This window comes from Podarcis bocagei (assembly GCF_964188305.1).
Source record: "Podarcis bocagei genome assembly, chromosome: 14".
Lineage (NCBI taxonomy): Eukaryota > Metazoa > Chordata > Lepidosauria > Squamata > Lacertidae > Podarcis > Podarcis bocagei.
In genome coordinates this window covers 14,086,707-14,108,328 of record NC_138139.1, presented here as the reverse complement: position 1 = coordinate 14,108,328, position 21,622 = coordinate 14,086,707, and the positions used below count along the sequence as shown (strand labels likewise).

The window sequence follows — 21,622 nt, the reverse complement described above, 5'->3', positions numbered from 1 at the left end:
CTTTGGCATTCATTACTGAGTCCCTTATTGAATGGCAAAGTGGCCTGTTCACTGAGGAAATAGATCAGTTAAGCATCGTAGGAGGACATTGAATTTCACATCATGCCTGGCTCCAGGAAGTAGCATGATACAGTAGACGCCAGGGCTTTGAAGCTACCAGGGATCTACTGAGGAGGTCAGCTGGAGCTAGACCAGCCTTTCTCAACCTTTGGGTCCCCAGATGTTGTTGGACTACAACTCCCATCATCCCTGAGCTCTGGGCCTTGCTAGCTACGGGTGATCCACAGGTTGAGGGCCGTTGATCTAGACAGAAACAAAGGTATTTGGCAGGGGTCAGCAATGTGCTGGCTGTTGGTCTCCAATGATGTCTCCAAAACGTAGATATTTTCTCAAAAAATCACTGTGCACAAGAATACTGTTTGCTGTTCCCGCTCAGTTTCTGTTTGCACTGGCTCATCTTACCAGCACTTTAGAAAAGCATGCTGGATCAGGCCAAAGGCCCATCTATTGCAGCAGCCTGTTCACACATATCAGCCTTTTTAAACCTAAAGAAAAAAAGAGTGATGCAAACCCTCAATTCATTCTCAAACCTAAAGACGTACAGTGGTACCTCGGTTTAAGAACAGCCCAAACTATTTGGGATAAGAACTCTGCAAAACTGGAAGTAGTGTTCCATTTAGTGAACTTTACCTTGGTCTACGAATGGAAGCCAAATGGTGGAAGGGCACCAGCGGCAGGAGGCCTCATTAGGGAAAACGTGCCTTGGTTTAAGAACAGATTTGGTTTAAGAACAGACTTCTGGAACAGATTAAGTTCATAAACCGAGGTACCACTGTACACCCTTTCTTATCTGCAGTTTTCCAAACTTAAATACAATATGATGGCAAACAGAGCATTTTTAAACCTCTCCTACATTGAATATGCTCACATTTCACTGGATGTCAGAACTGGACACCCACTTTCCCCATCTGTTCTGAACAGAGGAGGTAGAAAGAGGTTCTCTCTGTGAGTGAGTGTTGTGGTGGCAGATGTGGGTGACTTTCCCCCCATGGATGTACCTGCTGAAATGCCTACACCATTTTGTGCTTCTATCTCTTTTTTCAGCTCTTAGAGCAAAATCACACTTTAGATGTAAGGCATATTCAATGCATGTTTTAAAGCATATGACCTCTCCCAAAGAAACCTGGGAGATATAGTTTCACCCTCACAGAGCTACAATTCCTAGCACCCTTAACAAACTACAGTTCCCAGGATTCTTCAGGGGAAGCCGTGTGCTCTAAATGTGCACTGAATGTGCTTTAAATGTGTGGCGTGGACCCACTCATATTTTGGAGAAAGATGTTGGCATATGGCTTGGCTTGCTTGCACTAGTCATTTGTCCGGGGGGTGGGGGTGGCCCTCTGTGCACTCTGTTTGCATGCCATGTCTTCTCTTTGCTTTTTAATATGCCCCGCTAATAGTTTCTTGCTCAGAAACTCTCAAGATCCCGAAGCCAGCCCTGCGATCTGCGGTGAATACAGCAGAATCTCAGCACTACGGACCTCAGAGATACAGCCCTAGGATGAGTCATAACTCAGTGGCAGAGTACATGTTCTGCATGCAGAAAATCACAGGCTGAATCCAAGCATAGCTGTCAACTTTTCCCTTTTCTTGCGAGGAATCCTATTCGGAATAAGGGAATTTCCCTTAAAAAAAGAGGGAAGCGTTGACAGCTATGAATCCAAGTTATCTGTAGCTAAAAGCAGCTGGTGAAAGAGTCAAAGTCAACATTACTGGGCTAGTCAGACCAGTGATTTTATACATTATAAAGCAGCTTCACAAATAAAAAGGTTTGCTGAGTTACTCCACCATAGCACAAATGGGATGCCGTTAACATATGTTTTGTGGTATATGATGAACTTCTCAATATAAGTTGCTGCTCCTACTGAAAGATCCTGATAAGTTTAAAACAGCAGAATCTCTTGTTCAGGTACTTAGCAGCGTGTGCTAAGATTAATAGAAATTCTATGGATTGCATAGTGATCCTGGTTTTCTTCTATGGTGTCGTGATTTGATATTTTTAATTGGTTCTGTAACAACTGTAAAATGTAATGACCGTGCAAGGTTTGTTTCCTTGACATACAACTAAATTTGTATAATGGCAAGTGGCCATATCAGATTAAGTGGGTGATTATGATGATGACACATAGAACCATGGAATCATGGAATTGTAGAGTTGGAAAGGGACCACAGGGGTCATCTAGTCCAACCCCCTGCAATACAGGAATATTTTTGTCCGATATTGGGCTCGAACCTACAACCCTGAGAGCCTCATGCTCTACCAACTGAACTATCCATGCAAATTACTAACTTAGAATTTGATGCCTGTCACCAGACTAAGCTAACGTGTCACCCCTAGTTTAGAGAAAACAATAATGGCTAACCCCCCCTTTTCTAACTTAAAACCAGAATTTCTCTGTTTTTCATCAACTTCAGTGCGTGCCCCCAAAATATCTGTTAACTAATGTTATGTTCTGGTCCAGTGCTTTTTTTTCTGGAGGGATACAGGGGTACATATACCCCTAAACATTTTGTGAATCTCTGTACTTTTGTCCATTTACTGTATTTATTTTTCCCAATTTGAACTATAAAATGGTGGTTTTCTTGAGTCCAAATGAGAGTACCCCTAAACATTTTTTTTAAAGAAAAAAAGCACTGGGTCCACACCTCCCTCCTTTTGAAGTGGAAGAATTGAGGCAAGGGAAAACATCAGATAAAATTCATTCTTTCCCCATTGTTATTGATTTATTTAAAACATTTTCACCCTGCTTTTCAGCCCAAAAGCTGTATTTTATAGCTTTCATCCTATGCTGAACACATACCTCTTTGCCCTGGCCTTTGATACCGGAGAGAATTTTAAGGCTCACCTATTCTTCTGATTGTATTTGTTTTAACTGATTTCAATACAGTCATACCTCGGGTTGAAGTAGCTTCGGGATAAGTATTTTTGGGTTGCACGTTGCGGCGACCTGGAAGTAACGGAGCGCGTTACTTCCGGGTTTCGCGGCTTGCGCATGCGCAGACGGTCAAAATGATGTCATGTGCAGAAGCGGCAAATTGCGACCCGCGCACGCGCAGATGTGCAGACACAGATTACGTTCACTTCTGGATGCGAATGGGGCTCCAGAACGGATCCCGTTTGCATCCAGAGGTACCACTGTACAGTGCTACCTCGAGTTACAAACGCTTCAGGTTACAAACACTTCGGGTTACAAACTCCATTAACCCGGAAGTAGTACCTCGGGTTGATAACTTCTCCCCAGGATGAGAACGGAAATTGCGCGGCGGCAGCGGGAGGCCCCATTAGTGAAAGCGTGCCTCAGGTTAAGAACGGTTTCATGTTAAGAACGGACCTCCAGAATTAATTAAGTTTGTAACCTGAGGTACCACTGAATTTTATTTTTGTACTTTGTCAGTCACCTTGGGACCTTATGATGAATAAATAATGCCACTCCTAAAGCGGCTTATAGTAATCGGGCGTAAAATCTAAAAAGACACGACACACAAGGAAAAGGGGATTGGAAGGGAAGAGAAAACAAGAAAACTCAAGCACCAGTTCTCAAATTTACAAAGGTCCTATAAGAACGGCCGAGGAGGAGATAAAAAGAGCTGGCATCTCAGCAGAGCAAATGGAGTGGCCCTGCTTCCCAACTTTCCCTGAGCTGCAACAGTCTGGTGATGGCTGATAGAAAAGCAAAGGTCAGATAGTGTCTCTGGGATTTTCCCCAGGACCCTCAGACTTCCTCAGGGCCATTGGTGTTCACCCCACCTTGATGCCTTCCAAAACCAGCCCTACCCATTTTTCTCAATTCCCTTCCTATTGAAAACTACAGCCATTAATAGTCCCAGGAGCTGGAGTCACCCATTGACGTTTTTTTTTTTAAAGCCCAGATCCTAAGAGATGTTCCTGTATTTAATGTATTATCCCTGTTCAAGCTTTTAAGTGAAAGTGGCTTTTGTGAAATGCTGATAAGATTAACTCTGCTCAGGATAATTTATGGCAAAACCCCTGGTATTGATTTCTCTCTCTCACCCTCCCCACCCCAACCTTGCAGTTTTTTGCTCAGCGTAGCTTCCCACACAGATGTGTGCAGCGTGATCTTACTCAGAGTCATATGATCTCAAACTGTGACTCACCTACTCCTCCGAATCTTTGGCTTTATCAAACATGGTGAAGCACAGCCCTGCCAGTTTGCAAGACTTCTGCTCTTAACAGAAAACAGAGCATGCATATAAATACACCGTTGCCTCCCTTTCATAGCATAGATCGTACAAGTTGTTCAATGGATATATGATCTCAAGGGGAATTTTTCAAATGTGTGATTCGAAAAGCCTCTTCATAAATACCCTCCCCCCCTTTAAAATCTACATCTTAGACTTGGGAGCTAATTGCAATATTACATGAAATGCATTGCAACTTCTTTGTTTTTACATTATATATGATGCCATATTAGGGATGGGAACATTGATTCTGTTTGCATCTAAAGGCGACTCCATCCATATGGAAAGTGATTGCCATCCTTCAGAATTTTATTCTGAAGTGATGGAAAGTGATTGCCATCCTTCAGAATTCACGCCAATACAGATTTTGCACTACAATTCTCCCAACTGACTTTTTTCCCTTTTCTTTCAGAAATGCATATATTAGGGGAAAGTGTGCATAAGAATGAATAAATTAGAAAATAATAACATACAAAAATGCATTAGATTAGGGAAAATTGCTTCCAGAAATGTATGCATTAGTCAACGTTAGGAATGGTGAGGTCTAATTCTGGTTCTCCCACTTTCTCATTTTTGTATGCAGTTTTGACTAATGTACACATTTTTGCAAGCAATTTCCCTTAATATAATGCATTTTTGTATGTTATTTTCACCAATAAATTCATTTTTATGCACACTTTCCCCTAATACATGCACTTCTGACGGTCAGGAAAAATGAGAAAACATTTGTATTTACCCGGGCGTTTGATGGCTGGAATACACTGTTCTTGGAAACCCTGAAATCACTGGATAAGGTTATGTTTTTAACTGTAACTGTTTTAGAATGTTTTAATTGCTTTTAGAATGCTTTTTTATTGTCTTGTTTGGAATGTGTTTGCTACTCTAGGCTCCTTCAGGTGGAAGGCCTGGGTATAAATTCCATAAATAATAAGAAATGGGGAGATTTTGGAATGGGTTTATGTATTTCTGTGCTATCATTTTAAATTAAGGAGTATATCTTTTGAACGTTTTCTGATTGGAACTTCTTTCTCTTTATTTTTCTAGATAATTTTTAAACAGCTGTGATTTCTCTCTCTCTCAATATTTACTCTAGTATATGGGCTGTATTGAAGTGTTGCAGTCAATGAGATCTCTGGATTTTGGCACTCGGACACAAGTTACCAGGTAAGTGGTTGAAGTTTGAAAATAGCAGCTTACTAAATAGTGAATGCTTTATTTTGCAGGTAGAAGTGATTGCTTTTCAATGACTTTTTAACACAGTCCTTTTTGTTCTATTTGAGGCTACAATAGCAGCTCATAGGGCTGGCCCTCTCATGAAGCGAGGTGAAGCAGTCACCTCAGGTAGCAGATCTGGCATCTGAGAAGCACATCACACACCACCCGATTTTCTCTAGCCTCCTATTCCCTTGCTGGCTTCCTGGGCTGTCCTGGCAGCTCACAAAGTGTAGACATCAATAAATAAAAAATGCAGCCACACGCAAATATTATCACGTGGGAACTTGCACATTCTTATTTCTACTGTAATTTTCAAGAGGGTAAGAAAAGCAATAATCCTTTTTGGAAAAGTGGGAGAACTGGCTTTTAAAAAATCATTACTACAGTCTAAATGAAAGAGAAAGGGGGCCTTTTTGTTGGTGGCTCCTGACTCCGAAATCTCTCTCTAGGGAGGCCGGCCTGGCACCCAGGTTAAGATTTTTCTGTTTTCAAGATCTAATTTTAAGTCCCTGTGGTACAGTTGATAGTTGTAATATATGAACATATCTGATAGCTGTTTTTGTTCTGCACTGTATGCACTATTTTATTGTGCCTGTTTTGTATTTAGGTCTTTATGTTGGTCATCTCAAGATTATTGTGGTTTTATCAGAGCATGCTTTTATTTTATTTTTATTTGCATTACACCTAGAGAAGATATTTTATGAGGTGTCTCATAAGTATATATAAAACACCCTGCTTTTCCCTCAAGCCCTCTGTGGCACCATTGTGAGTCTCCCTCTTGGGACTAATAACAACTTGGCTGGGGGTGGGCAACTTTCATGCGGTCTGCGAAGGAGAAGAGTTTAATCAGCTATTTACATTTTAAAATAAAATAAACTGCACCCTTAATTGCTTCCATGCACTTAACATCACAACTAGCTTGGCCTTAAAGGGAGGGAGAGAATCAGTGGTAACCACAATTAATAGCTGGCTGGTATGCCGATCCAAGGGACGCGGGTGGCGCTGTGGGTTAAACCACAGAGCCTAGGACTTGCTGATCAGAAGGTTGGCGGTTTGAATCCCCGCGACAGGGTGAGCTCCTGTTGCTCGGTCGCTGCTTCTGCCAACCTAGCAGTTCGAAAGCACGTCAAAGTGGAAGTAGATAAATAGGTACCGCTCAGGCGGGAAGGTAAATGGCGTTTTCGTGCACTGCTTTGGTTCACCAGAAGCGGCTTAGTCATGCTGGCCACACGACCCGGAAGCTGTATGCCGGCTTCCTTGGCCAATAAAGCGAGATGAGCGCCGCAACCCCAGAGTCGGCCACGACTGGACCTAATGGTCAGGGGTCCCTTTACCTTTACCTTTATGCCGATCCAAAGCTTAGGTAACCTTAAAAATCTCATTTAAAAACTTCTGTTGTACAAATTCTGATATGCTTAGCCATATTCTGTCCAGGCTACATATGGCTCTGCTTCATGCCATGCCATGGAAGATTGTACCAAAAAAAATTTTCTCTCAGACAATTCAACATTAACTTTATGCCATATGTACATCCGATGGATTCCAAACTGTGCTGTAATCCTTGTGACATTGGCCTTATCAGCTCCCCAGAGGTTGTGAATGATGATTTCTGAACACACAAACCTATCCTTATAATAACGCAAAGACCTCTTTTTCTAGTGAGGCACAATTTGGGAACATACATTCTATTGCATATCATAGAAGAACATTCAGAACTGATCAGAAAGAATGAGAGTTTTCAACTCTAGATCAGAGATTCTAATCTATCCCACTATATGGGTAGTAAAAACTCACAAATATTGTCTCCTTCAACCAACTCATCTAATGCTTCCCCATACTTAAAACTGCATTGCCATGTATTAGATTAATGTTAATAACATTCCACATTTTATTTAGCTGAAGAGGCTTGTTTCTGGAGCTAATTTCAGGCTGCTAATAGTTAGCAAGTATCAGGAAATAAAGCAGCACCTCTATTTGTCATCTTGATCTAGGTTTTATGCATTTCCAGTATATAGCATGGTAACCGGTTATACCACATGGCGTTATGTGGCAGACAGAATGTGTAAAAGAATTCAGGCATGCCCAGAAATTGGATGGAACAGAAACTGCACCAAATGTTTGTGCTCTAGTGCATATGTGATGCACAAAAAAGTTCTTTTCCACAAAAAATGCAAACAACTGATGGGGCAGGGTGGGAGGAAAGCAAGTGGATCAGAAGAAAATGACTTGTTGTCAACATTAGGCAACTATCCCAAGAATAGGAATTGAGAGAATCTGTCCCTTGCAGTTTCTCAGTTTTTCATTTTTCCAATCTTAAATTCAGTTCTCATTTCCACATTATTTTGCTTTCTTTTCTTTTCTTTTAGAATTCTGCATGAAAATTCACCAGCATTTTAGTGCAAATTTCTCCTTATAGACTTACGTTTGTATGCAATTTTGCCTAATATGCACATTTATACAAAGCATATAGTGCACTAATATAGTACACTTTTGTATGTTATTTGCAGCAGTATATGTATTTTAATTCACATGTTACCCAAGTTACACGCATCTTTGTACACCTCACATGACTGGAGAACTGCATTGCTAAATTCAAAGGAGTGCAGATTTCGAAGGGCGGATGTGTTTTGGTCCCCGTATTGTTTGGAATGTGTGGATGAAGTCTGTTCACTTAAATGGGAAGTGAATGGAATTTCTCCTTGTCCTTAACCAAGAGGGATCTGTTCAGGCATCTAGACATGTAGTTGATGAAGCTGAGTGTCCACATTGTGATGTTCATATGAACCCCACTGAACAGATACTGAATGCCCCTTTTGATGTAGATGAGGATGTACATCTTCTTCCAAGACTTCTAGTCGTCGTAGATGCCCGGTTGCATGCAACTAGAACTGGCTTCAGAGGCTGACATTTACAATGGGCACCAAGCCATTTGAATCACTGTCCTGTTTTCTTCTGTTTTTGCATGCATGGTCTGGGGGGGAAAATCAGTCTAGAAAATAGTTTGGCTGCCCTTTTGTCTCTCAAGTTGCCACGCAGAACATATTATTGTGTCATGGGCCCTGTTTATATCACTACTATTTATCAAAGTGATATTGTAAGGGAAATGATGTTCATTGGTTGGTGTTGAATCCATTTCGTTTTATAGGCTAGCAAGTCTTAGGCGTCAGCTTAGAAAGCCGTGAAGAGCCTGTAGCTAGATATTACTGTATTTCACTAATATATTGCCCACCAACGAATGAATATCATAAAATGTCTCCATTCAGCAGGAAACAATAAAGACAACCCATGGTTCCCTGAAGGCTATTTAAGCATGAACTACACTGTTCTGTATGTCATCTTGAGACGTCTATAACTTCCTCTGCAAACAGATTTTCTGCTGTACAGTGCTTACAAGGAAGCACAGATGTGGTATTCCTATGTTAAATCTAACACTGGAATTAATTGCTCCTGTGTTTCACTTCCACATGTTGGAAGGGAATCTTATATGCCTTTCCTCTGAGAACAGGCATGCTTTCCTAGGCTCTGGTCAGATAGGAGTGTGTCTTTCAAGATTCTAGGGGTTTTTTTGCCCCCCCCTCCTAACCTTGGTGAAATTGATAGTGGTGCGAAGGATTCTGAGGCAACAGCTTAATATTTTGACTTTTGTGCCACACAACACAATTGTAGGAAATTGTCAGAGCAGGGACATCATTCAGAGGATGGCAGAGGGCAAGCAGGTTTCTCTCTCTCCCATTTTTCAGACCACATGTCATTAACCTATATATCTGATCACTGTGAAGAATATAAAAAAACACCACAAAAGCTCTGAAAACAGTTGCTTTAGAAAGTTCATCTTCAATACACCCAGGAGCAGACCTTTGGACCTTTCTGTGAATTTCTTCCCCCCTCATGCTGAAACCGAAAACATTGTGTCTGGGTGAAAACATACACACAAAATAATGAGGTAGCAGGATCAGGAAGAAAAAAGAAAGAGGCAAGACTTCTTTAAAAAGAACTGCAAACTGATAGGGAACTTAAGATTAGAAAGATAAGAAACTGAAATTGACATTCACCCATACCTAACTTAAATCATGCAACGGTGACAAAGGATGCTATTTCACACCGAGGCCATAGCACAGCAGTGGAAGGCCCCCCGTGCTTCGTAGGGCACTAAACCCTGCAGGCTCAGCTGCCTTAAGCACACAGTTTGCTTGTGTCCAAACTTAGGTGCAGGGGCCAGCAGCCTGGCAGGAAAGGGAAGGGCCATCACTGAGTAGCAGAGCATCTTCTTTGTATACAGGATAGTCCCAGGCTCCATACACAAAAGGTCTAGGTCTGGCTGGGAAAGATTCTCTCTTTGAAATCCTGGAGGGCTGCAGCGAAGTCTGTGTAGGTCAAGTTGGGTGATGCTTGGTAGGGTTGATCAGAGTTGTAGTTCAGCAATATCTGGAGGCCCAGAGGTTCCCAATACCTGGTGAAAACAATACTTAAGCTAGAGGAACCAATGGTTTGATTCTGTAGGTAAAGGTAAAAGGTAAAGGGACCCCTGACCATTAGGTCCAGTCGTGGCCGACTCTGGGGTTGTGGCGCTCATCTCGCTTTATTGGCTGAGAGAGCCGGCGTACAGCTTCCAGGTCATGTGGCCAGCATGACTAAGGCGCTTCTGGCGAACCAGAGCAGCACACGGAAACACCGTTTACCTTCCCACCGGAGCGGTACCTATTTATCTACTTGCACTTTGACGTGGTTTCGAACTGCTAGGTTGGCAGGAGCAGGGACCGAGCAATGGGAGCTCACCCTGTCGCGGGGATTCGGAACCGCTGACCTTCTGATTGGCAAATCCTAGGCTCTGTGGTTTAAGCTACGTTTTTGCAAGAGTTGCATCTGTTAGAAGGCCTGTGTCCAGGGTTATCCCTTACCACCTGCTAGGAGATATTACATATACAGTGGTACCTCGGGTTAAGAACTTAATTTGTTCTGGAGGTCTGTTCTTAACCTGAAACTGTTCTTAACCTGGAGCATCACTTTAGCTAATGGGGCCTCCCGCTGCCGCTGCTCCGCCGGAATACGATTTCTGTTCTCATCCTGAAGCAAAGTTCTTAACCTGGGGTACTATTTCTGGGTTAGCGGAGTCTGTAACCTGAAGCGTATGTAACCTGAGGTACCACTGTATTTTGGTGTCTGGGATGCTGGATTAAGGAGGACGAGGTGGGGCAACACCTGTTTGCACATTCCACTGCACTTATGGATACATATCCAATATACACGGGGGTTCCTAGTCATGCCAGTGGTATATCTTGCTTCCAACCAAGGAATCTCCTTTGTCAGATAGGAGCTGGTGCCCAAGGAGACATAGTGAAGGATGGCGTCCCTAGCAAGAGACAAACAATGGAAAGAAGAATCCAGTGGGTAGGGTGGGCTAGATTTCTTTTGTATTTCCAGCATCAATAAAGAAGATGCAGATATGGGTGGAAGACTATGCCTAGTTATTAAAAGAGTCTTCTGCATTAAAGCTGAAGCAATGCCTTTGAAAATGAATTGTTACAAGCTTAAGTCATTAAAGCTCCCATTCAGCCTTAATGGATTGCTCATACTTGGGAGTCGGAAGCTTTTTGCTGTTGCAATTAACTTATGCATATCGTTAAGTTTGCAACAACAACAAAAAAGGATTGTATACCCAACACTTAAATAAACATTTCACATTTGCTTTCTACCATACGGTGGTAGAAGCAAGCTCTATCTCATTCTGGAAAGCAAAAAGAAGTGAAGGTAAACATTCAGTTGCCACTTACACATTGGAACACTCCTAAATAATTTTAAAACTTCTGTGTGCCATAGTATATATTCTTACACACCACCCCAATCTCTATGAGCGGTGCGAGGTTCCAGGGATTCCAGGTGCTTACCCAGGGTTGTGCTTCTGTTGGGAAGATAAGGCACAGCAGTGGCTAGTGTCTTTAAGAACTATGGTTTATTAACATATTTACACGTAAAGGTAAAGGGACCCCTGACCATTAGGTCCAGTCGTAACCGACTCTGGGGTTGTGGCGCTCATCTCGCTTTATTGGCTGAGGGAGCCGGCGTACAGCTTTCGGGTCATGTGGCCAGCATGACTAAGCCGCTTCTGGCGAACCAGAGCAGCGCACGGAAATGCCGTTTACCTTCCTGCCGGAGTGGTACCTATTTATCTACTTGCACTTTGATGTGCTTTCGAACTGCTAGGTTGGCAGAAGCAGGGACCGAGCAACGGGAGCTCACCCCCTTGTGGGGATTCAAACCACTGACCTTCTGATCCTAGGCTCTGTGGTTTAACCCACAGCGCCACCCGCGTCCCCCGTGTTACACCTAGACGCTTGCAATTGGGGGGTATGGAGTATCCTGGAACAGGGCAAGGCTGGCTGCCTGGAATCCTGAGCAGAAGCACTTTAATATACTATTGCAAGTCTCACTTGTATACAACTGCATGTAAGAAGGGCTGTCTACACACAATGGTGGAGTCAAGAGAGTCTGTGTGTGCATAAACTCTACGTAGATGTTAACCTGATCATCTTTTGCTTGAGTAGAGGGCCTGCCACTACAGTGCCAATTCTCTTTCTTTCTGTTACATGTATATTTCATGCATATAGCTTGAACAGCTGCATAGGACTTAATGCACAGACTATCATTGCAACCTGTGGCACTTCTACATTTTAATACCTGCTGTGGATACCCTAGGCCAGGCATAGGCAGACTTGGCCCTCCAGATGTTTTGAGACTACAATTCCCATCATCCCTGACCACTGGTCCTGTTAGCTAGGGATGATAGGAGTTGTAGTCCCAAAACATCTGGAGGGCTGAGTTTGCCTATGCCTGCCCTAGGCCTAGTATAATATACACCAGTATTTTTTACAAGTGTCACAGAACTGGATACAATTCAGTATGTGTTCATTGCAGTGCAATTCTATAAATGTATTCCCGGAAGTGAGCACCATTGATTTCAATGGGGTTTACTCCTGAGTCAGTGTGTTTGGATTACAGCAGTAGAAATGCTTGGACATAGGGCAGTACTATAATCCTTTCCGGCTCAGGGACATGAGAATACAGTGGTACCTTGGGTTACATACGCTTCAGGTTACAGACTCCGCTAACCCAGAAATAGTACCTCAGCAGGAGGCCCCATTAGCTAAAGTGGTGCTTCAGGTTAAGAACAGTTTCAGGTTAAGAACGGACCTCCGGAACGAATTAAGTACTTAACCCAAGGTACCATTGTATCCAATCTATTCCTATTTGGGACAAATCTTTGGGAGCATAACACTTGTAAGCAACAACTCTTGGTTCTATGTTTCGTACTGTGTTGTTTTTGTAATAGAATTTGGAAACCAAAATAAGATTTAAAAGTTAGCGTGCACTTGATCTGGCTGTCATCCTTTTCTTAGTACACAGTTCATGATTTTACTAAATCGTTTGGTTTGGTTTCTCTCATGTTCTGTCTTGCTGATAGTAGTTTTGGGACCTTTACGGGATAACAAAGTTGGATAGCTACATTGGATAGCTACCTTGAAAGCAGCTAGGCAAAACTGCTAGGGTTAGAAGGCATCTGAAATTGTGGGGTTAACTGGATAAGGCTGATTTTATCTTGATGATTAGCCTTTCTACTTTGTCAATACATACAATCCCTTTCTGTTCTGTGGGTGAAGGAAGGGCCTCAGATGCTTAAAATCGAATCTTCAACAGCATTCTTGTTCACTTACATCAGCCCACCTCCTTGCTCCCAGCCTCATTTGGAGAAACAATAAACAAAGTGGGCCAGTGTTCGTTGCAAGATTGCCTCTCCTCCTCAACAAAATTCTTTTTCTAGACGGTCTAGAAGACCGCAGGCTCCAGGGCTGGCAAGTTCCTTGACACCCAAAAGAACTTCAGATGCTTTTAGCATGAAATGGCTGTTTTCATGCAGTTTCAGGGCAATAAAAGTAACACATTCCTCATATGCTGGATAAAATCAAATTGGTTTTACGATTTCCACCTCTGTGTGTAATTGTCAGGCTCAGTCCAACGCCATATAGACAATTTAAACAGCTGGGGGAGGGCAGAACAGAACTGTGTCAAGGCTTCAAGGCTAATCCATAAATGACTCAGAGAGGATCCGCCCCCCACCTGACCTAGAGACAACAGGGTGTGTGTGTGTGTGTGTGTGTGTGTGTGTGTGTGTGTACACACATTCAAGGTTTCCCAAAGTAACCAACACATCAGCTTCTATGTACTGTATGTATGCATGTGTCTGTTTGTCTGTCTGTCTGTCTGTCTGTCTACAGTATTGCAATTACAAAAAGAAAACAATACAAAACAGTTAGAGTTGCCCTTGGTAATTGCAATATTACAATATTATTGTTCTTGCCTGAAAGTGATACCAGTTGACACAAAATAGAGCAGTGGTAATAAAAAAAAAGCTGTGCTTCCTTAGCTGATCAATGGGATACATTGCTATATCTTAATAGAGAAGTACAGAGAGGAATTTAGTGGCAGTTTCTCTTCTTTTCTTTTTTAAAGGTGCTTTTCATGAACATGTAGTTTTTGCCCCACTCTTTCCAGGCACAGGTCTGGAATGCTTCAAAAGCTGTGTCTCAGCACTCTTCTTTATTTTTTGGTCCTGGAGCTTTCCCTGCGAAAACCAGCACTCTTTACAGCTGAAGGGCAACAGACGACAAGCCCTAAGTCCATATGTGTCAGCAAAGGAATTCCATTTCTCTAGACAATCAGGAGTTTCACATCACCTGAGATCTTTGCACAAAGCTCTGCTCCACATTCTGCCATTTTCTGAGATTAGGCCAGTAGGATGTGGACAGAGCCTTCTTGGTGGTGGTGGTGGAACTTATGCGTTGGAACTGCATTCCCTAAGAGGTGGGTTTAGTTATTTGTTAGATTTCTCACTAAAAAGTCCCAGGGTGAGTTGCAACAGTATTAAAATAGATGGTGAAAACTAACCTCTCCTATCAGCCTTTCTATGAAGACAAAGCTACTGTTTTTATCCCTTGATTGCTGCTGCTTATTCATGTTTATAGTCATATCTTTGCCATTTTGATCACGTTGCTTGTGGGGACAGCTTCAGGGCTTGAGGTGGCCCCTGTGCAAAGTGCCCTCTGGTGGGAACCATCTATATCAGTGGCCCTTTTATAGCTTACTTTGTGGCAGTGCTGGATGACTGGGGCCAGGAGCTACTATTTTCATTTTCCACACTGCCCTCATGTAGGGTTGCCATACATCTGGAATTTTCCAGACATATATAGAATACTGCAGCCACCCCAAGCAGTGTGCGGCTGGAAATTGACAAAATGTCTGGGCAAATTTGGACATAGGCAGCCGATGTTGGGCAGTGTCGTTTTTGCCAATTTTCCTCAGAAATAGCTCAAAAACATCCAATTTCTTTGCGATTTTGCAACATCTTTGGATTTTCAATTTTTTGAAATATGGCAACCCTACCCTAATGTATGGCGCTGTGGGTTGAAACACAGAACCTAGGACTTGCCGATCAGAAGGTCGGCGGTTCGAATCCCCGCCACGGGGTGAGCTCCTGTTGCTCACTCCCTGCTCCTGCCAACCTAGCAGTTTGAAAGCATGTCAAAGTGCAAGTAGATAAATAGGTACCACTCCAGCGGGAAGGTAAATGGGGTTTACGTGTGCTGCTCTGGTTCACCAGTAGCAGCTTAGTCATGCTGACCATGTGACCCGGAAGCTGTACACCGGCTCCCTTGGCCAATAAAGCGAGATGAGCGCCGCAACCCCAGAGTTGGCCACGACTGGACCCTAACGACGACTACCCTAACGTAGTACCACTTCATGGCATTGCGAACCCAGAAACGTTTTCAAAGGGGGCCACAGGGGCCCTGGCAGTAGCCAAGGAACCCAGGTGCTGTTGGCAGGATGGCTTGATTGTATTTCTGTTGCCTTTTTTATTATTTATTCTTTATACAACAACACCTTGGCAGCCAGGCATCCAAAAAGAAACATAAATGTTAACATAGCATCTTTAGTAGATACTTTTATGTGGGCCTTTATGTTAAAAAGCAAATACTTTGGTACTGTTGGTGCAGTACTACGATTCACTATTTGATGATTGGTATACATGGCATTATGATCGAATGAACTGCTCCCAGGAGGTTAAAGATGAAGCAGAGGTTGTGTCTGTGCTGATTTTTTGGTTTTCTTTTAAGATCACGGGTGCCAAAGCAGCCCAGCTTCCATGCCAGGAAAAGCAGTACCCTGCAATCTATATAAATTAAGCATGTTTGCATATTTTATCTTTATTTTTGCATCACTTGGCTTCTGCTAGTTATAACTGCCTCGGTCCCCTGCAAACCTTATGTAGCCAGCCCTCTGCTTTCTGAAATATCACTGTGCATAGCTTACATTTCTAAGCCTGTAGTTCCTGAAGCCATAAGAGCTAGAAATGGCATAACAGCCCCATAAAATAGGCCAATATTACTTCAGTATCACAGAAAGGAGAGAGAACGAGAGAGGCTTCTTACCGAGAGGAGAAATTTGAACTCAAGACTGCCTAGTTCGTGGTTCAGTCTTTACATTAGGTCTCTTGAGATGGCCAAAATTCCTTCATGGGGGTAAAGGTTTTGGGCTATTCAGCAAAGCATTTTCCACTGGACAGTATAAATAATGGGGACCACTTGGTAACAAACTTTGACCTCCCACTGGGGGGAAAATTACTGGAGTGGGTAGCTGTTCCTGAAGTCCTGCTATTTTTTTCACATTCAAGAATGAGAACCCTTGTTGCTGTATTTGCTTTGGACTTATTCATTCTACCCAGAGGGTCTTTGGGCAAAGCAGCTGAGCATTCATTTATTGCCAAATTTCAGTTTGCCCCTCATTCCCCCCCCCCATTTCATTCATCTTCTCAGTGTGCTTTCCTTACATAAGAGGCCAGTCTGTTTTATTCACTGTTAGGCCCTTGTATATGCTTGGAAGAAGAGTTCCCGCATCCTTATAAAGGCCAATTTAGTAGCTAGGAGCTTGGCAAGAACTTTTTCTCTGATTAATTGTTCGCGAGAAGGGAGTTGAAATGAATTTAAAATAATAATCAATAATTTACTTATATCCTGCTGTCCTGATGCAAGGACTGAGAATGGCATACAGAACATAACCATAAAATCATACTGTACAATCAATAAAAAATGCAAATAAAACAGTTTCTAAGAGCAATATCAAAATGCAGTCAGCTCTTAAAGCAAAGGAAAACACAAACATAGCAGCAGCAGCAAATTTAAAAGTTGTTATATAATAAATCTGCTACAAGTCCACTGAAATAAAAGTGTATTCAGTTTCTGGTAAAAGACAGTGAGGGAGCCTGGTGAATATCATTTTGGAGGACAATACAATGTCGTGATAGCATCACCAAGAACGCTCTGGTGGAACCTACACAAATTTCCCCAATTTTATTTGTATTGGTCATTGAAACTCTGGCCAATGTAATTAGAGAAGAGGGAAATATAAAAGGAATAAGCAATAAATGAAAAGAGAAAATGAGCTTATTTGCAGATGACACCTTGCTAACAATTGAAAATCCATGGGAAAATATGCAGGTGTTAGAGGCACATTTGAAAAAAAAATGAGAAATAACAGGGTTGCAAATTAATTGGTCCAAATCAGAGATGATGATATTTAACTACGATGAAGATGAAAAACGATTTTTTTTTTGAAGTAAATAAGAATAGACATAAAATTAAGAAATATAATAAAGTACTTGGGAATAAATATAACAAGAAATTTAGAACAACAGAATTTTAACAAATTAAAGAAGGAAATTAAGAAAAAGCTGGATGAATATAAGAAAAAAGCTTTCATGCTTTTTTTAAAAAGCGTTTTAAAAAATACATTGAATTTTCCATAAGGCTCAACATCGCCATCTAGTGTCACATTGTATATTGCATTTAAAACACACTGAAAACATTTTATTTGCAGTTGTAAACCTGAGTCCTCTGTTTCTTGTGCTCACAAGCAAGGGGTTGGACTAGATGACCCATGAGGTCCCTTCCAACTCTACAATTCTGTGCCAAAGCTCCTGAGATGTCACAAAGAGCAGGGCCTTTGACATTTATCTTAATTCCTGGACAAACCTACATAGGAACAAGTAGTCCTCTAAGTTACCTGTTTCTAGCTGCTGAGGGCTTTAAAGGCTACAGCATGGGTAGGCAAACTAGGGGCTGGATCCGACCCAGTCGCCTGCTAAATCCGACCCGTGGACGGTTCGGGAATCAGCGTGTTTTTACATGAGTAGAATGCGTCCTTTTGTTTAAAATGCATCTCTGGGTTATTTGTGGGGCATAGGAATTCGTTCATTCCCCCCCCAAAAAAAATATATAGTCCGGCCCCCCACATGGTCTGAGGGACAGTGGACTGGCCCCCTGCTGAAAACGTTTGCTGACCCCTTAGCTAGAGTCAGCACTTTAAACAGCCCAGAAGCATACAGGAAGCTAAAGTAACTAATGAACATAACATCGGAGTTATGCGCTAACCTGTGAGAGCTAGATAAAAGTCTTGCTGCTGTATTTGGATAAGTTGGCACTTCTGGACTGTATTCAAAGGCAGACCAGTCTAGGGGGCAGGGTGTCACAGAAGCATGGATGACAAACCACACCTGCCTTCTCCAGGTACATCTTCAGCTAGCATGTCTACAGAAACTTATAAAAAAGTCATCCTAGCAACTGCTGCAGGGACACGGGTGGCGCTGTGGGTTAAACCACAGAGCCTAGGACTTGCTGATCAGAAGGTCAGCAGTTCGAATCCCCGCGACGGGGTGAGCTCCCGTTGCTCGGTCCCTGCTCTTGCCAACCTAGCAGTTCGAAAGCACGTCAAAGTGCAAGTAGATAAATAGGTACTGCTCAGGTGGGAAGGTAAACGGCATTTCCGTGCGCTGCTCTGGTTCGCCAGAAGCGGCTTAGTCATGGTGGCCACATGACCCGGAAGCTGTACGCCGGCTCCCTCGGCCAATAAAGCGAGATGAGCGCCGCAACCCCAGAGTCAGCCACGACTGGACCTAATGGTCAGGGTTCCCTTTACCTTTAGCAACTGCTGCCAGCTAAGTATCCAGGAAAAGTGATGGATCAAGGAGTACCACTATCTTGTTAACACTCACATGCCACCAGTTTATCACTTCCACTGCCTCGGAGCTGTGTGTCAATTTAGGAATGGACAAATCCATTGAAGTACAGATAATCCACCAACCTCAGCCTTGGGCAGCTAGCAGACAGGTCTCCTTGCTGCCTCATTCCTTTAATGAAAATAAGTCAAGTTCCGCTACCAACGACTTATTGACATTTCCTTGCTCTCGAGGTGGGGATTGTGTATGGGTCGTATGTGTATGTATGCCCCCCCCGCCAGCTACAATCCCTTGTAAGGGAAATGGAAAGCCATCAAGTCCCATTGTTCCCAGGGGGAGTTGCTGTATTTGCATCCCAGGTGTGCAGTGTCAAGGAGTCCCATGTGCTAGCTACTACAGGTGGCCGAATAACCTATTTTAAAAACATTTAAACATAATATTTTAGATTAACAGAGGGAGGGCTGTCTCATAAAGAAATCCACACAACTGGATTACAAAGTGGATCCATAATCTGATCTGAATCATGATCACGCCTGGATTAAATCAGGTGCATGTCCACTTCTGACTCTGAGTTTGGCAGATTCCTCCTACAGGTTGCATATTGGTAACTGCTCAGCCAGCCCAGGATAAAAAAAACCCCAAAACATTCCTGGTCGCTAAATGTGTCTTTGTTTTAGCAGTCTCATTTAGGGTAGCAGTGGGGAAGTCTTTCAGTTGTTAGGCAAAAACACTTTTTGATCTACTGCAGACATGTCCAAAGTCCACTTCGGGGGCCTAATTCGGCCCTCTGGTAGGTTTAATCTGGCCCCTGTGGCAGTTTATTTCCTGTGGCAAAATTCCCCCAAAAAGCTTTGTAACTTCAATCCTTAAAAAAGCTCAACAATTTTGGAATAATCCCCCCCAAAAGCCAAAAAAGCTCCAATCCAAACTCAACAACTCCAATCCTAAAAAAAGGTCAACACTCATGTTCACTTCATCAAATCCAGCCCTCTTTGAAATAGTTTGGGCACCCCTGATCTACTCAGAGATCTACAAAGATATCCCAAGCTGGATTGCAAGAAAAGCTATTCCACTCAAACACTCACCCTTTGGATTCATGGAATCAGTGGCCTTTGGCAAGGCTAACTCCTTTTCTCCTTGCGTAACTGTAATGAGGATAATTAAATGGTACATAGCATGCCAAAACAGAGATTCTGACTGATCTTATATCAGTGGTTTCGTTGTTGAACCATGGCGGCATCAGGAAGGGGAATGCAGCTTGTCATTTGACTATATGGTGTGTAATTTGTCTGTCTTTGATGTAGGTCATTAAGCGTGCAAGTGCTTTATTAGCCATCTGCTTCCCTCCCTTCCCCCATCTGGACACAGAATCTTTAAAAGAGACATTCACTTAAATTGGGTTGGAAAGGAAATCTTATTAGAAGTTTTGGGTGTCCCCCTCTCCCATTTCTACCCTTCCTTGCCAACAAATGTTTAAGGCAGCTTGAAATCAATCACACTTTCAAAATCTTCACAGCAACCCTGCAAGGTTGGTTATTCAGATAGATTGTGGTTTGTTCTCTAGGCTATCTATCGAGCTGCTTGATTAAACAAAGATTTGAGGCTGGAGATCCTGCATCCAGTTCTGCCATGCTTGCTACTAAACAACCATGGCTTTGTAAAAGGTAAAAAACGTGAAATCCACCCCAAACTGGAAGTATTTTCATAGAATCATAGAATTGTAGAGTCGGAAGGGTCTCAACCCCCTGCAACGCAGGAATCTCAACGAGATCAAACATGACAGGTGGCCATCCAACCTCTGCTTAAAAACATCCCAGGATAGAAAGTTCAGCACCTCCTGTGGGAGTCTGTTCCAGTGTCAAACAGCTCTTATGGTCAGAAAGTTATTCCTGATGTTTAGTTGAATTCTCCTTTCTTGTAACTTGAATCCATTTGTTTGGGTCCCAGCCTCCAGAGCAGGAGAAAACAAGCCTATTCCATCCTCCATATGACAGCCCTTAAGATATTTGAAGATGCCTATTATATCTCCTCTCAGTCTCCTCTTTACCAGTCTAAACTTACCCAGGTCCTTCAACCATTCCTCATAAGGCTTGGTCCAGTGGCGTAGCGTGGGGGGTGCAGGGGGGGCCGGCCGCACCGGGCGCAACATCTGGGGGTTAGGGTTAGGGGGCGCAAATCCACGGGTTAGGGGGCGCAAATTACTTGCCTTGCCCCGGGTGCTGACAACCCACGCTACACCACTGGCTTGGTCTCCTAACCCTTGGTTATCTTGGTCACCCTCCTTTGCATACATTCCAGCTTGTCAATATCCTTCTTAAATTATGGTGCCCAGAACTGGACAAAGTATTCCAGGAGTAAGGAAATGGATGCTTACCCCTTTCTTCAGGTGGGTGGCTGTTGCTACAAATGATACATTTATGTATTTATATTTTCACAAACTGTATATGCTGCAGGAAAAAAACCTCAGAGACGTTTCTAACGAGTGAAATCCCCAGAATTACTCCAAAGGTAGAGCTATGTTCGGTAGCTTTGATTTTTATATAAGTAGAGACAGAGTACAAAGTAAACACACAACTGCTTTAACACCACACTGCATCACTACAACCAGTTTGGGAGAGGATAAAGTTTGCACAGTGGAGTGGAGAAATTTGTTTTAACGTTTCTTCGCATGTCTTGGACCAGCTGTCTTCTTTATTTCCTTACCCCCTACTGCAGCCCCTGGTTGCTTGTGAGAGGCAGGGGGCAAGTTCAGTGGCTGCAGCGACTAGTTTCTTTAGCACTGGCACTTGGGACAAATGTCCCACTCGCCTAATGGCCGGCCGGCCATACCCTTGTAAATTACTAACAGTTATTTTCTGGAAGGTGGTTGTGCTGAAGCCAAAAAGGGGGGGACTTAAATATTGAAAATAAGTATTCACTGTCTGAATCTGAAGCACATTGCTCCATCATCAACTGTCTGTGCTATTTGTTCTTTCTCAAAGGGAAGCAATAAGTCGGCTGTGTGAAGCTGTACCAGGAACGCAAGGAGGCATAAAAAAGAGGAAGGTAAATATGAAACTCCTGGAAATTTACCATTTACTAGTA

The 21,622-nt window shown here is 42.8% G+C and overlaps 1 protein-coding gene across 4 annotated transcripts in view; it reads left to right on the top strand.

Moving 5' to 3' along the window:
- The window catches only part of SHC4 (SHC adaptor protein 4), a 63,855-nt gene that overhangs the window by 20,772 nt on the left and 21,461 nt on the right, over window positions 1-21,622 (top strand). For all 4 annotated transcript variants that reach the window (XM_081170017.1, XM_081170018.1, XM_081170020.1 and 1 more), the window contains 2 exons: window positions 5,354-5,424; window positions 21,520-21,583. In XM_081170017.1, coding sequence (XP_081026143.1) covers window positions 5,354-5,424; window positions 21,520-21,583 — 135 coding nt within the window. The remainder of the gene's footprint in view (window positions 1-5,353; window positions 5,425-21,519; window positions 21,584-21,622) is intronic.